Below are 17,437 nucleotides of genomic sequence, written 5' to 3'. Positions count from 1 at the left end.
CTGAATAAAACGATGCCTGAATGACCGTTCTAGCCTCTACGGTTAGGAAATTATGGCCATTTGTTCGAGGGGAATCCTGAATGTCAGAAATACACTGAAGAAAACTCACACCTCTCTCTGTGTCTGTGTGTGTAAGGGCTGACTACAGCAGGTGCAGCTAATTTAACTGACCTACATATACCAAGCCCAGACTCTCCACAGCTCCTGTTCCCTTTACTGTCTGTGTATGTGTGTCTGTGTATCAATATTTCTCCTATGTTTAGGTATTACTCCTCAATCATAGTATTTCTGCTAAAGCAAAGTACTTCTACTACATCTAAGTACTTTTGCCAAATCATAGTATTTCTGCTAAATCATAGTATTTCTGCCAATTCATAGTATTTTTGCAAAATCATGGTATTTGTGCAAAATCATGGTTTTGGGGCCAAATATTTCTGTTATTTTATAATATATGTGCTGAATATATTATATGTGCCAAATCATAGTATTTATCCCAAATTATAGTATTTATGCCAAATTACAGTATTTCTGCTAAAACGCAGAAATAGTACCTTTTAGCAGGAATTTCTACCAAAAGATAGTACTTCTGCTAAATCAGAGTATTTCTGCTAAACCAGAGTATTCCTGCCAAATCATAGTATTTGTACTGAAACATGGTACTTCTGCCCAATCATAGTATTTATACCCAATCATAGTATTTCTGCTAAATCATAGCATTTGTGCCAAATCATGGTATTTGTGCAAAAACATAGTATGTCTGCAAAACCATAGTATATCTCTTATGTTATAGTATTACTACTAAGGCATAGTATTTCTGCCAAATCATAGTATGTGTGCCAAATCGCAGTATTTATACCAAATCACAGTATTTGTGGTAAAACATAGTATTTCTGCCATATTGTGGTATTTGTGCAAGAACATTGAACTGTTATGTTATAGTATTACTACTAAGTCATAGTATTTCTGCATTGTTATAGTATTTGTACTAAAACGTAGTATCTCTGCCAAGTCATAGAATTACTGCAATTTCATAGTTTTTTTTAGGAAATCTGTTATGTTATAGTATTACTACTAAGTCATAGTATTTCTGCCAAATCACAGTATTTGTGCCAAAGCATCGTATTTGTATGGAGTCATAGTATTTCTTCTAAATCATAGTATTTCAATCAAATCTCAGTAGTTGTTGTTAAAACGCAGTATTATTGCCAAATCATAGTATTTGTACCCAATCATAGTATTTCTGCTAAATCATAGCATTTGTGCCAAATCATGGTATTTGTGCAAAATCATAGTATGTCTGCAAAACCATAGTATATCTTTTATGTCATAGTATTACTACTAAGGCATAGTATTTCTGCCAAATCATAGTATTTGTACTAAATCATAGTACTTGTGCCAAATCATAGTATTTGTTGAACATCATAGTATTGGAACCAAAACATAGTATTTGTCCCAAAGCATCGTATTTGTATGGAGTAATAGTATTTCTTCTAAATCATAGTATTTCAATCAAATCTCAGTAGTTGTGTTAAAATGCAGTATTATTGCCAAATCATAGTATTTGTACCCAATCATAGTATTTTTGCCAAATCGTGGTATTTGTGCCCAATTAATAATTCTGTTATGTTATAGTATTACTACTAAGTCGTAGAATATCTGTTATGTTATAGTGTATCTGCGGAATATAGTATGTGTGCCAAATCGTAGTATTTACACCAAATCACAGTATTTTTGCTAAAACATAGTATTTCTGCCATATTGTGGTATTTGTGCAAGAACATTGAACTGTTATGTTATAGTATTACTACTAAGTCATAGTATTTCTGCGTTGTTATAGTATTTGTGCTAAAACGTAGTATCTCTGCCAAGTCATAGAATTAATGCAATTTCATAGTTTTTTTTAGTAAAATCTGTTATGTTATAGTATTACTACTAAGTCATAGTATTTCTGCCAAATCATAGTATTTGTACTAAATCATAGTACTTGTGCCAAATCATAGTATTTGTTGCACATCATAGTATTAGAACCAAAACATAGTATTTGTCCCAAAGTATCGTATTTGTATGGAGTAATAGTATTTCTTCTAAATCATAGTATTTCAATTAAATCTCAGTAGTTGTGTTAAAATGCAGTATTATTGCCAAATCATAGTATTTGTACCCAATCATAGTATTTTTGCCAAATCGTGGTATTTGTGCCCAAATAATAATTCTGTTATGTCATAGTATTACTACTAAGTTGTAGCATATCTGTTATGTTATAGTGTATCTGCGGAATATAGTATGTGTGCCAAATCATAGTATTTATACCAAATCACAGTATTTGTGCTAAAACATAGTATTTCTGCCATATTGTGGTATTTGTGCAAGAACATTGAACTGTTATGTTATAGTATTACTACTAAGTCATAGTATTTCTGCGTTGTTATAGTATTTGTGCTAAAACGTAGTATCTCTGCCAAGTCATAGAATTACTGCAATTTAATAGTTTTTTTTAGGAAATCTGTTATGTTATAGTATTACTACTCAGTCATAGTATTTCTGCCAAATCATAGTATTCGTGTGAATTTGTATACTGTAATATCACTGTATTATGTAGTGGCTAAGTAGGGGCTGTTTACTAAGTGCATCAGTGTAAATAGGTCATCTCTTGTGTTGGAGTGCCCTCTTGTGGCGCCTTTTGGGTAGTGCCTTAGTAAACGGGAACCCTGTAAAAAGTGGCATCAGACTGATTTGTAGTGGAGGAATTTGTTACCAGTTTTCTTAATCTTTAATCTGTATGCATGTTGTAATGCATACCCTGTTCTTAATCATAGAAACCACACCATATCACCTCTCCACATCCTCCTACTGTATGCCATACCTCCCTGTACCATCCATCTGACCGCAATAAACTCCACCTGTGGTAATCTAATCCCTGGATGTCAGCCTCTCCTTCTGACCGAGGATAGTTATAGTATTTGAGCCAAATCATAGTATTTGTGCTAAAACATAGTATTTCTTCCAAATCATAGTATTTGTGCCAAAGTATAGTATTTCTTCCAAATCATAGTATAACTGCACAATAAAGGTTCTTGAGCCACATCAGTGTTTGTGCCAAATCTTAGTATTTCTTCTAAATCCTAGTAATTCTGCTCAATGATAGAATTTCTGCTATGCTTTAGTACTTTTTTCCTAGATTGTAGTACTTCTGCTAAGTCAAAGTATTTCATGTAAATCATAGTATTTCTACCAAGTCCCAATGTTTCTGCTAAATCATAAATAATGTTTTAGTACAAATTGTATGATTTGGTGGAACTTTCTGTGTTCCAGCACAAATGCTATGATTTGGCAGGAAAAAAATATTATTTAGTATAAATACTAAGTTTTAGCAGAAATGCTATGTTTAAACTTTAAAAAATTCTGCTATTTCTGCTGATGTGTGTTATGACTTTTGACCATTGAAATGAATGGAACACATTATCAATGTGGTCACTGATTTTGCATGATGGGCTGAGCTGTGCTTTACCTCAGTGAGATAAGCATCCGTTCTCAGACTGGGAGGCCTGGGTTCAAATCCAGCTTATGGCAACATTTCTTTCACTTAACAGTTAAACTTTTTTTAAACTCTTTTCAACACAAATTTCATTTTATTCACCCCTTTTCAGCAAAATTTTCAGTTTTTTTTAACCCCTTTTCAGCACAAATCCAAACTTTATCAGCTCTTTTTCAGCAAAAACCTCTTTTCAGCAGAATTCTGCTCATTCAACTCTTTTCAGCAAAATTTTCAGTTTTTTCTGCTGTTTTCAGAAAAAAACTCTTTTCAGCAGAATTCTGCTCATTCACCTCTTTTCAGCAGAAATTCTGCTGATGGAACTCTTTTCAGCAGAATTTTCACCCCTTTTTTTTTGCCCAAATTCTGCTAGCACAATTGTCAATCTCTCCACCTTTTCTTTGTGAGAAAGTGTTTGGCTCAGTGAGCTAAATAGCTGCCCTTTGATCAGGAGGGCCAGGTTCGAATCCTGCTCAGGGCATCTTTTTTTTTTTTTTTTTTTTGTTTCAACTTTTTCAGCTTTTTTCAGCAGATATCTTCAGCCGTTAAGGCATCCACACTGCATTTTCGCAGGAAATGCAAATTTTTCTAGTTATGCCTGCCAGTCCAGTGTGTGTCCACACTCTAAATGGCACATAACAGCTGCTTACAGATTGCTTTAATGTTCAACTAATTTGCAATAAGAAGAATGAGACTGTCTCGCTTAGAGATAGGATGAGGAGCTCAGTAATTCAGGAGTGACTCAGAGTAGAGCTGATACTCCTACACTTAAAAGGAGCCGAATGAGGTGATCCAAGCATGTCATACTGGGAAGAGGCCCTGGGATAGACCCAAGATACATCTCGCGGGTAGCCTGGAGACACCACAGTGTTCCCCTGGATGAGTGGGAGGTCTGGGCTTCTCTGCTTAGGCTGCTGTCCTTGTGATGGATGGATAGATGGATGGATGGAGGCTTCATAGCAAATAAAACCTATGTGGATACTTTTCTCTCAAATAAATGGGATAATTATAAAAATATTGTTTAAAGTTGCACAAAAAATTTTGAGGATATTTGAGCACTATTTTTTTTTAAAGAAAAGATCGGTCTACTAATATTTAACTCAAAACTAGAGCAAAGCTCAACCCTTTAAAATGTGAACCATGAAATAATTGTAAGAAATTAATTCAAACTTTTGAAACTGAAGAATTTATTAAACCCTCCAACTGTTTTTTTTTTTTTTTAGTTAATTAAATAATAATTTGCATATATGAGTTGTAAGTTGTATCATATTTGCTGTACTGGGCTTCTTTTTTGTATCAAATGTGTCAAATATGATAGGCTAGGCATTAAAGGGTTAACCAAAACTGGTGTTTTCAAAACTGGTCTTTTAACATTTAATGTATAACTGCAAAGCTTCACCAAGCGGCTTTGTTGCCTGAACTTAACCAGAGGTCCAAGTCATGACGTTAACTCTGTACATCACATACCACAAGCATAACTGAATATTATATCATTTAAAAAGGTTTGCCTGAAAATAGTTTTCTGTCTGCAAACTTGTGCACTCAGTTTGAGAACTATAAAATGAACTCCTGTGCAGAACATAAATGAAAAATAATGATTGCAACACAACGTGGTAAACAGTTACAGCAACTTAGTTCCAAAGCCACATCCACTCGATCACAGCTCAGATGTACTGGTTATATTTTGATCATGTGAAGCCGCCAGTACTGAGTCTAACAAATAAATCGGCCATAGATGAGACAGGATGAATAATAAAGGATGTATAAAAATCCTTGTGGTTGGCATGATTAGATGTCGGACACTTTTCAAAACAGTGTCTTAAATCGTATATGTGCAGCTCAGGTAGTGTTAGCAGAGTTTTGACTGTAAAAGAAAAAAGTATTAAGTTGATTTGAGTTTAAAATTTGACTAATGAGCTGTCTGTTATGCACTATTTAGCATTTGGTTTATTGGTTTTTATGTGATTAAAGGGACACTAACAGTCCTCTTTTGAAGTCTGGAGCTTTTAATAAATCCACTGTGAGTGCAGAAGACAGATGGAAGCAAAGGGACCATGAGCCAAGGTGATACTGAACTGTCTCGTCTACTTAGACATGCCAAACTAGGCTTGGTGATGCTTCACCACACTCTTAAGAATACGCAGTGACAAGATCTTTTGCATTTATTAAATACTCTTTGCCACTTTTTCCCCATTTGGGAGCAGCAAAAAAAGAAAGAAAGATAAAAGGCTGTAAACAAAAAACTGACAACTTTAATATTATATAGAAAGCATGTTGAAAACAGTTGCCTGTTTATACAGCACCAGCATTCACTCCTCCCCTGTGCACAGTTTAGATCTTCACCATCTCCTGAAGAAAATAATGTCTCATTAGCTGCCGCTCTGGTGCCGGGTAGGTAATAAATAAGTCTACTGGGATTGACCAAAAACAATGAGCTGAAAATGCCAAGAGCAACTCTCCACATACAGATTGCAACTAGATTTAATGTTTACATGAAAAATGTACATTTTTGAAAGTTTTAGTCACAGAAATGAAGCCTAGTTAGGAAGGCTCTCTTCCTTAACATACAATTTTGCTACAACCTCTATGAGTTAATTTTTTAAAGGTTATTCACATTCATCACAAACGAGCCGAGCTGCCCTGCTCTGCATCCTTCTACACCAAAGTCCCATCATAAGGACCTGTTGTTATTCAGTTTGTGGTGAAAATAAGCTCAAGGTTGTAGTCAATAAAAAAGTTCAACTGCTGTTTATTTCATGATGAGAGAACATGAACAGGCTGTGGTGATGCTATGCTTTGGGCTCGCAACTGTATAAAATAATGTGAAAGCAACATGTTCAAATTATGTCCAAAATGCCAACTGGACAGTGCTTTATTGAACGCTCCCGGTCAAGATATTGAACCGCATCAAATTCATCACGGAGCTGCAGGCGGCACGTTACAGCCGACACAAATAAGCCAACACACACAAAAAAACGCTCCATATTCAGAGCAAAACATGCACTAAGCACTATTTTAACGATGCAGTTATTCTGTTATGAATGCCATCCCAGGTGTTTTAGCACCCTACCTCCCTGGTATCGGTATTCAAAACAAGTTTGTGGGGGTCTGTTTATGTGCGGCGATATTTCAAAATGTCAGGGTGTGAACTTGTGCTGTCTGTGTGGTGCGATGTTATTAATGGTACCAGTACCAGACACAGCCCCGCAGCCGGGGCTGAAGGATAAGTCATCGATGGCCAGGACCTCAGAGGCCTCGCTGTCAGCTGAAAGTTCTCCTCGAATCACCACCTGGTAGATAAAGAAAGAAAGAATTGATAAAAGAGTACTCAGCCACCACTTTTAATTTACACCATTGGTTTGCTTTGGTGGTCATGCATGCATATAGTATGTGTAGAGCATCTGTGAATGTGGTGTTTACTGTGCTTAGACATGTGTAAGCCTATAGCTCTTGCTCCAAGCTAAAGCTGTGAGCTTATTCACATGTTAGTGGGAAACTAGTGGGAAGAAAGGACAATGAAAACCAGAGAAGAACAAAATCACCAAGAAAGAAATGAGGCACAAATAAGATTGTTATAAGTTGTTCATAATATAACTTATATGAGCTTAATCTTCTTATTTTGGTGTGTTAACTTTCTCACATTTACTTGCTGGCAGCATAAATGTGCAGTTTAAGGCTGATGTGATGTAACCTCTGCAGTTCAGTTAGATGTGATCTAAAGCAGCGGTCCCCAACCTATTTTGCGCCACGGACCGGTTTATGCCCGACAATATTTTCACGGACCGGCCTTTAAGGTGTTGCGGATAAATACAGCAAAATAAAAGTAGTACCGGTACCGAAAAAAAGAAGATTTATTCATAACACACGTGAAAAGACCAAGGAAAACCGAGTTAACGATCAAAACGATAACAAAATAACGCTGAAAACCGATAAAAACCCTGAAAACCATACATTTCACACCCGAGCCTCAACTCTCGCGGCCCGGTACCAAATGACTCACGGACCGATACCGGTCCGAGGCCCGGGGGTTGGGGACCGCTGATCTAAAGTGACCTGAGATTTTGAAGCAATACAAATAAAGCTGATTCAAATCCAGAGGGGTCTGTTATTGAGAAGCGCAGCCATAAACAAACCAACCAGTTAGATTTTCTTCGGCAAACATGGGCCAAATCTGTGATTCATACATTTACCAACCACTTCTTTAGGTACACCTGTCCTATAATTACTCTTTAACAGCCAATCACATGGCAGCAGCCCAATTAATTTATGCAGGTAGACTTGATCAAGATGACATGCTAAAGTTCAACAGATGGTAGGGTCAGAATTTGGTGTAAACAGCACGAACTAATCCATCCTATGTTGTATCAGTGGTTCAGGCATGACAATGAGTTACATCTGAGAGAGGGTAAAAGGTCTTAACATCCAGACTTTATGTCAAAAATGACACAGAGTGCTATAAAAGAGTTTATCTACATGTGCTTTTGCTAATTGTAAATCATCTTTATTCTTGGTTATGAAAGTCACGAAAGAAATCTAATCAATATGCTGTATGAAAAATGCAGTTCGTGTGTGTGTGTGTGTGTGTGTGTGTGTGTGTGTGTGTGTGTGTGTGTGTGTGTGTGTGTGTGTGTGTGTGTGTGTGTGTGTGTGTAAATTGTGAATGGCAAACAGAGCTTTGAGGAGAAAAAGTGAGGAAAAAGTACTCCTCTGTATTAGAATTTACAAGAGATTATATTAAAATGGATGTAAAAACAGGGTAATTATAAATTTATGTTAAGAATAACATAGAAAAAAAGAAAATGTAATGAAGTGACGTTAAAGTTTTTTAAAACTTTAAATCATATATGTGGAAAAGTCAAATAATAAGAGGACGATATAGTGTGGCTGGACATCGTGTGATTAGACGCTAAACAAAGGTAACTGGATGTCTTCATGTGTGGGGTCAGATGTTATCTCAGAAGATGTAATGACTAGAAGGAGAAGGGGGAGAAAGGATGACCAGGTACTAAAGTGTTGTGCAGAAATAAATGGTTCTTCTGTGAGATGAGCAGTTCAGAAGATTGGATCTAAGAAATTCCAGCAGAGACTGTAGAGCTATGAACTGCTGCCCAAACTGTGAACGTGCAAATTAGTTTTGTATTTTTTGTTTTTTTCTCTGCTCAGTTTTACTATGTTAGATTACACATTCAAGAGAGTTTGGATTTCCACTGTATTCCTGGGGGATTGAATTTCCAAGGGCTGCTGCTGTCCTGTTGGACTATTAGTATCAACACGGATCAGAGATGCGTGCATCGTGGTCGAGGTGTAGTCATTCTCTTTTCAACTCGTTTATCAAAGATGAGAACAAAGTCAGCATTAGCTCAGAATAGGTTAATTAAACAAGTATAATTCAAGTGATTTTATTCTTTTTTTAATTCTGATTTTGCTTTGCTCCTTGCTTTTTAACCCTTTGTGAAACAGTAAAGGTAAAAACCTGGGTATTAATCTGCATTAGTATAATGCATATATTACAGCTCACTCCAGCCTCATGCAACAGACTCCTGGAGTTTCGTTTTCCAAGTCACTGCGCTGATCTAGAGGGGAGCTGCCATTAACAGGTGTGGCCATAGAATTTATTTTGACTCCCTAGGCTACTCAGGGACAAGGGGACCATGGAGATATGTGGGGTAGACACATGGAGGAGAGAGGCAGCTTGAATGCATTGAGTCTCCTGAGTCATTGGCTCCATCTAAGCTCTGCACTGCCTGCTGGGGAAGACGTGTAGTATCAGAGATTAGGACTTTTTAAACAGAGAGCTGCTCCAGACATCCTGTACAAGAGTGCTGATCCCACAGATCGACATTCATAGTGTACCTAATGAAATGGGCAGTGATTTTATATCATATGTGACTTTTATTTTATTTCTTAAATGACAGATAACCAGATACAGTTCTTATTTATTTATTCAATGTGAAAAGAGCTTTGTTTAGAGCAGGGGTGTTGAACTCCAGGCCTCGAGGGCCGGTGCACTGCAGGCTTTAGATCTCGCCCTGGGTCAACACACCTAAATCAAATGATTAGCTCATTACCAGGCTTCTGGAGAACTTCAAGACATGTTGAGGAGGTCATTTAGCCATTTAAATCAGCTGTGTTGGATCAAGGACACATCTAAAACCTGCAGGACACCGGCCCTCGAGGCCTGGAGTTTGACACCTGTGGTTTAGAGCAGCGGTCCCCAACCCCCGGGCCTCGGACCGGTACCGGTCCGTGAGTCGTTTGGTACCGGGCCGCGCGAGTTGAGGCTCAGGTGTGAAATGTATGGTTTTCAGGGTTTTCAGCGTTATTTTGTTATCGTTTTTATCGTTAACTCTGTTTTCCTTGGTCTTTTCACATGTGTTATGAATAAATCTTCTTTTTTTCGGTACCGGTACTAGTTTTATTTTGTTGTATTTATCTGCGACACCTTAAAGGCCGGTCCGTGAAAATATTGTCGGGCATAAACCGGTCCGTGGCGCAAAAAAGGTTGGAGACCGCTGCATTAGAGTCATCGACAGATATAAAAATGTCCCTTAGCATTCTAATATTTGGGATAAAGTCTTTTTCAATTAAATAGTTATTGTCACAGTCCCACCACTCATAATTCCAGCTCTGTATCGACATACATACAGAACATTTGTGCTTCAAAAAGCCTAATTCAACCGTTAGCTCTTTTAATCCTCACCCTCTTTCTAATCCTCTCACAAATGTATTGGCTTCTACTGAATATTAACTTATAAATAACACTTTATGGGCTTCTTATCAACAGAACAGGCTGCTGCAGCTCTGCTACACAAACAGAGCCTACATGAGCATGTTGGACCGTGAAGCTTTATTAAACCTTGTTTTTGCAGAATGCTGTTATATTAGCTGATCCTAACGTTTGTGGGTTTTGTAGTGCCTGTCTTTCTTAAAAATGTCAGGATCCATTCAGTTCCTATTAAATTATTTAGAATTTGAGCAAGCCTAATATTATTAATGTCTTAAAAATCGTAATCGTTATTACTGTTAATATTCATATACCCATTCAGTTTTCATATTTGTTCTCACTGATTATTCCTGATTTCTGTTTAAATACTTGTTTCTAAATTTATTACAACAGGTTGTAACAAGTATGGGAATAAAATACAAAAAAGAAGCAACAACAAAAATAGGTGGATAGATGAAGGAAAAAAAGGAAGAAGAAAAAAGAAATCTAGCAAAGACCTGACACATGACCTGAAAGAGACACCTGTCCCTTTAATAAATCCGTCTACTGTTCACTGAAGCCTCGTCAGAAATGGTCTCAGTTGACGGGAGCCTTTGAAGAAGCCCTTCTTAAGGATGTGAGACAGGGAAAAAAGGCTAATGTCAGCCAAATTACACAAGGCTTGATATAAAAGTGAACAGCATGAAATAATGAATCCAGAATTTTGGCTCAGATTGTTGTCAATGTGTACAGAGGAGGTCAGGAAAGAGATACAACAGTGAGTGTCCACAGCCTTTTAGACACAGTGGAGGCTCGGTCATGGTTTGGCGCTGCATTTCAGCCATTGGTGTCGGGATCATGTCCAGTTTGATGGAATTGTTAACAATTCATCTGGAAAGAGTCTGATTGACAACAGGTTCATTTTTCAGCCTGACGATGACCCAGAACACTCCTGCTGATGCATATTTGGATAGAAAAAAGCACAGAGGAGCAGTATCAGTCATGGATAGGCCTCCCCAAAGCTCGGACCACAATATTATTAAAGCAGTGTGGAATCATCTTGACAGAGAACAGAACAAAAGGCAGAAACATTCAAAGAACAGCTTTAAATGTCCTTCAAGAAACCTGGAGAACTATTCCTGAAGACTTAAAGAAATTACAAGAAAGCTGCCTAAGAGTTCACGCTGTACTGTAAAATAAAGGTGGTCATGCTAAATATCGACTTTTCAGCTCATTAGTATTGCAAAAAAGTCTGTTTTTGCCATATATATTGTAAATCCATGTCTGTTTACATATATTTGACTAAATAACTACATCTATTATCCCTTTTCCTAGATGAATAGGAAGAAATGCTCTGTGCACCCTACTGAACATTACAACACATTAAAACAGTAATGTGTTGTTGTTGTTTTGGTCAATTTAGGACCTTAACTGGTTCACACTGAAATCTAATAAAGTAAAAATATATATCAAAACTACAACTATTACAAATAAATTAGATCTGATCAAATGATCAGAATCAAGCTCACAGATTTGCAGTGTAAATGAAGCCTTAGTCAGAGTGCTATCAGAATAATATCATAGACACGCTGATCAAAGTCCACAGAGCAGCGTTTATCTGCACCAGTGCAGTTTTACAGCCTGTCATTTATGACTGATCTCAGCAAACAGTAGATTGCGTCATCAAGACTGCTCAGAAAAGTAGAATTTCCATCAGTCACACATCTCAGATGGTTTTTCTTTTACCTCCACAAGTGAAAATTGAGGTCACAAGGGTAATATAATCTTCAGCAATGAGTTTACATAACTGTTTATTTAGGATTTCACAGCTGAGCCGGAGTGTTTATCTGATCCAGACAGTGTGCCCCCGCTTTCTTAAAATCTTGGGTATTTTTATCCACAGAGTCATGTCGTTATTGTGAGTAGAAGCAGCACAACAAAACACCCTTAATCATATCGCAGATTAGATTTTCATCCTCCAGCTTCTGGAAAAAATTTTTATATGGGTGATATATTTTTTGTTGATCTTACAAGATTCAAGCTGACCAAATGAAAAGTTCTTCCGCTACACAATTAAAGAGCAAATCTAACCTCAAGGTGCAGCCCATAAAGCAAACTGTCAGGGGCAGGGATAGCTCAGTAGGTAAAGTGGTCGCCCCATGATCGGAAGGTCGGCGGTTCGAATCCACTTAACGGCTACCCTGAGGTACCCCTGAGCAAGGTACCGTCCCTACACACTGCTCCCTGGGCGCCTGCTTAGTGGGCTGCCCACTGCTTCACTGAGTGAATGGGTCAAATGCAGAGAAAAACAAGTAATTTCCCCATGGGGATCAATAAAGTATCCATTATTATTATTAAACTGACTGAAACTGAAATCACGGCAAATGAAAACCCAATTAACCAAACTACCTTGGAAACAGGAAGTGGATTAATGGAGGGGAAAGTGAATGTTAGCAGAGAGGTGGCCTCTTTACTCCCGCTGCTACTGGTCGGCTACATCACAAAACTGAGCGGGCACTCCTGGGTGACAGATGGTGAAGGCAGAGAAGAGGGGACGGTGACACACTGACATTGTCTCAGGATACTGGAAGGACACAACAGCAGGCTTCACAGGACTCCAGATGGCCTCTGAAGAGTAGGTCACTTCCCTCGCAGTGGATATAAAAAGCTCCTGTCGTGAAGCTTACTTCTTCTGTGACGACTTCGCTAGTTACAATAAACCCTACACTGCATTATTAACACTGTATACCATAACACCTACTAAACCTGTGAAAGCCTTTGAACCAGATTATAGTAAAACATCAAGAGGTTATGATGTAGGCCCAACGTCATGACAAGCATGACTTTTGACCATTTATTGGGATGACCTCCATATAGTTCAGATGTTTTCTCCACCAGCTCCTGATGAGGCAGCACCGGCAAAAGCCAGAAAGAGCCTAAGCCTGAGAGCTCATTTATGTGGTCAGCTGTTAGCGCCTCTAAAGTAGAATAAGTAGAATATCAACCAGGGCAGGTCCTGAGCGATTAGCTAATTATCTGGCTTTCTCTGTTGGAGGGGCCCCAGGCCACAATATGGCTGCTAGACACAAATTATTTTAGTTTATATGTTCCCAGGCAGAATACTTCACTTTATCAAATTAGGTCTAGTTGCAGGGCTTAATGGGAACTTGATGGCATCAGCGCTCACAATCAAAAAGGTGTGCTTTCCACAAGAACATCCCGAGCTCTGGTGTAAATGTTCGACTCCTTAACCGCTAAATCCACCATCCCTTATGTTGCTAATTTTGTTTGTGTGCTGCTGGGGTCGTTTTTAAAAACACCTGTCTGCTGTGGCTGAAAAATGACTCAGATAAAAAAGATAGTGAATCAAGGAAGCAAAATGGTAAATGGCCTGCATTTGTATAGCGCTTTTCTAGTCCATAGGACCCCAAAGCGCTTTACACTACATTCAGTCATTCACCCATTCACACACACATTCACACACTGGCGATAGCAAGCTACATTGTAGCCACAGCTGCCCTGGGGCGCACTGACAGAGGCGAGGCTGCCGGACACAGGCGCCACCGGGCCCTCTGACCACCACCAGTAGGCAAACACGGGGTTAGTATCTTGCCCAAGGATATTTGGCATGCAGCCAGGAGGCAGCCTGGGATTGAACCACCGACCTTCTGATTAGTGGCTGACCTGCTCTGCCACCTGAGCTACAGCCACCAACATCAAAGATGTTTGACTGCAAAGCCAAAGCAAGGGGATGCACAAAGTTGAGGGAAAATGCAATCATCTGATGATTCTCTTAAATGTTATTTAAGGAAACAATGATAAGAGCAGCTTTAAGATTATATTGTTTAAATTAAAGACAGTAGGTAGATTGTCAAGTTAAAAAGACAATAAATTATATGTTATAGACCCTGTTTTCATTCATCAGTCAAAGTGCAGCTCACAGGAAAAGGATCCAAGCATCTAATGGATATATTTTTCTTTTCTTGTGCCTCCAAAATCTGCTCTCGGGTTTTGCTCCACATTCATTTTTATTGTGGGCTCGAATGAGCTGCATTCTGACTTTTTCCTTTTGTAAATTCTACTCAGGAGCAGTGCAGAGTACGAGACACAGCTAATGCACTACAGTGATACTGAGCTACAATACGAAAGCCACAGTACAATTTAGCACATTTGCTATGGGCTCTTACTTTAAAATATTAAAACTACAATAAAAAAAGAGCTTTTTCAAATACTGCACAAAGACTGTATAGTATCAGAAAGCTAAGAGAAGTAGCACTGCTGGTGCCTAAGGTAATAATACATTTGATTAAACGCTAACAAGTTGGAGTCGGGGGTATTTTAAAGAATGGTTTAATATGTATGAATTAGAAATTAAATACTAATATAACTGAGACCATTTGTGACACCATGATCTGATACGGGACACGCTGTTAGTATTAGACAGTAATTACACTGTTACAGACCTGAAAACTGTCATTCCTGGAAAAGCGAAGGATTTCCCGCAGCCACGTATCCTTCTGTAGTTGAGTTGAGGGTTTCCACACTGCTGTGCTCCGACCTACTGGATGAGTTTGAACCAGGACCTGAAGATCTCCGTGAGTTGTTCCAAAATAATAATAGAAACTCATCTGACAAGCAGAAATGAAAAGAAGGTGATCCGGTGATGTCACATTGGTGGAGGCTGTGGTTTACTGTAGATTCTGTTACCTGGCAGGTGTGGCTGGGTGGGAAGACTGGACTTTTCAGGTCTGCTGTGGTTTTGTTTCCTCTGACGGGTAACAGGGACAGAAAATGTGCTGACGGGAGAGAGGAGGAAAATTTAATGGAAAACTTTCATAATAGGTGTTGTTATCATTTGGAAATGACAGCTGCTCCAACCTGATTTGTTGTTTGTGTGGTCATGTTTGAGTCCAGCGACCTCAGTTGTTCTGGACCACTGAGCCCTCATTTCTGAGCTTTGGATCAGGTCACAGAAACCCTCCTCAAAGTCACACCTCTCATACATTGAACCTGCAGCAGAAAATGGTAACACATATATTTCACTTCTGCTCTTTTGTTGTTAAGCCTCTGATGTAGTTCACGTCATTAAAGATTTAAGTGTAAACTGCAGTTTATAATTCAGAAGTGCCGTGGCGTATTTTCAAGATTAGCAACCATACAACAATCACCGCCCATTTATAGATCCTTGTCGACAAAATTTTATATCCATCATAAAAATGTACTCAGTAAAGCTTTTGATTAGATTAAACTTCTATTTGTTTTATTCTACTGATCTGGATTTTAGAGACCAGCCCTAAAGCTACAGATTTTTAGAACAAGGCTTACTCCTAAAGCGCTAGTAAGATTAATGATCAAAAAAAAGTTTTGTAACTACAGTACACAATAAATGAACAATAAATGACCAAAGATAATAGTTCTTAATGGTTAAGGAAGAAAAAATATTATTTTAGAAAATGCACTTTAAGACAGTTGTTTATTCTTTTAGTCCCATTATTTTGTTCAGTTGGATATAAGCCTGATAGTTCAGAGTGACACGTCATGATGACACATAGAGGTGGAAAGTAATGAAGTTCATATATTTATTACAAATATCTTTGCCTCCATGTCCTCCTTAATTACATTTGTGAATCCTCTCTGTGGTCTTCCTCTTCTCCTCCTGCCTGTCAGCTTCATCGTCAACATATCAGCACATGTCTACACCATCTCAAACCAGCCTTGCTTCTCTAACCTTGCCTCCAAACTGCTCGACCTGATCTGTCGCTCTGATGTACTCATATCTAATCTCGTCTGCTCTCACTCTAAATCAGAATCTTAAAATCTTCAGCTGAGCCTCCTGTCTTTTTGTCAGCCCTCCAAACCACACGTCACATCAGGTCTCACTGCCTCTAACCTTTCCTTCCACTCTTGCTGCTATCTTTCAATCACAAATCACCCCAGACACTAGTCTCCACCCACTCCGCCTCTTCTCTACGTCTTTTGTGCAATGTCCAAATAACTGTACTTTCTACTCCTAACATCTTTAAAATAGGTTTGTTACTTTAGGCTTAAGACATCTGAGGGGCATTGTTGATTACTTCACATCACTGTGCACCTCCCAGACAACAGACATCAAACTGATGTGAAGCTAAATGGAAGGATCAATAACATAAAAGGCAATCCTATTGGTGAATCCACCATTCAAGGTGCACATGTTAATGTGTTGTGGTTGCAGTACTTCAGCATCTAGCTTAGCCATACTGAAGAGGAGTGAGCATAAAAGGAGTAATATTTTCAGGTCATTTCAAACGCAATGCTTCGAACTGCTCAACAAATATCAGTAAACACACAAACTGTTTCTGTTTCGGTGCATTTTGTTACACACTTTGTGCAGCTTAAAGCGACAGGAGTTCTCAGGGAGAGAAAAGAAAAGTAAATGTGTGATAAGTTCGCTCTCAAAGATGAAAAAGGATGAGGATAAGTTGTTCTCCACTGCATTTAATATAAAGAGAAAATGTTTGATTCACAAGCAAATTTACAAACTCTATGAACTGAAACCAGATCGTGGATAAAAATAGATTTTTACTCTCGCATTTTTCTACACTGTGTGTCCATTTTCACATTTTACTCACAATTGTTTTCATCGCTGCTGTCTCCACAGTCGTCGGTGAAGTCACACACACAGTCCTCAGACACGCATAATCCGTGAGAGCAGGAAAAAGCCTGGTTCGAACAGGTGTTGGCAGCCACTGGCTTGAATACCAAAGTGAAGGCTAACACCAGCCACACCAAGCCAAGCGGTGACGCCATCAGCAGCTTATTGTTTAACCTTCAACTAAAATACCTAATTTTCACCTCTAAATGAAGTATTTTTCTGTCAGGACATGAGGAAGAATTCCTGGTGTAGAGCGGCTTTTCCTCACTGTGTACAGCTTACTCGGCTCCTGGATTGATACCGTACGTGTGCTCAGCATTCATGCTGTAAAGAGTAATAAATGGGTTTTATTGCTGTTACTCAACAAGGTCACTGTTCCTGCTCATGTGTTTAACATGGACACATGTCATGACAAGGGGACAGAAATAACCAAAGTCTCCTAAGCCCACATTTTATTGCCTCTATTTTTTTTTTAAATAATTTGGATTGAAATTAGATTCAGAAATGATCTTTACTCTGTACGTAAGTGACTGCATCTTGCATAATTGTGACAATACTTCATCTTTTGTGT

General features: G+C 38.4%; 1 protein-coding gene across 1 annotated transcript in view; it reads right to left on the bottom strand.

Moving 5' to 3' along the window:
* Positions 1 to 17,021, bottom strand: part of malrd1 (MAM and LDL receptor class A domain containing 1) — a 75,383-nt gene extending 58,362 nt beyond the window's left edge. The window contains exons 1-5 of the mRNA XM_085417890.1: positions 16,844 to 17,021; positions 15,114 to 15,245; positions 14,943 to 15,031; positions 14,699 to 14,863; positions 6,726 to 6,822 (exon numbers count right to left, since the gene is read on the bottom strand). Coding sequence (XP_085274016.1) covers positions 6,726 to 6,822; positions 14,699 to 14,863; positions 14,943 to 15,031; positions 15,114 to 15,245; positions 16,844 to 17,021 — 661 coding nt within the window. The remainder of the gene's footprint in view (positions 1 to 6,725; positions 6,823 to 14,698; positions 14,864 to 14,942; positions 15,032 to 15,113; positions 15,246 to 16,843) is intronic.
* Positions 17,022 to 17,437: the final 416 nt, after the last annotated feature.

Source organism: Rhamphochromis longiceps, linkage group LG9 (genome assembly GCF_057381845.1).
Source record: "Rhamphochromis longiceps isolate RC_006_pf linkage group LG9, R_longiceps_female_GT1.1, whole genome shotgun sequence".
Classification (NCBI taxonomy): Eukaryota; Metazoa; Chordata; class Actinopteri; order Cichliformes; family Cichlidae; genus Rhamphochromis; species Rhamphochromis longiceps.
This window is presented reverse-complemented; position numbering and strand designations above follow the sequence as displayed.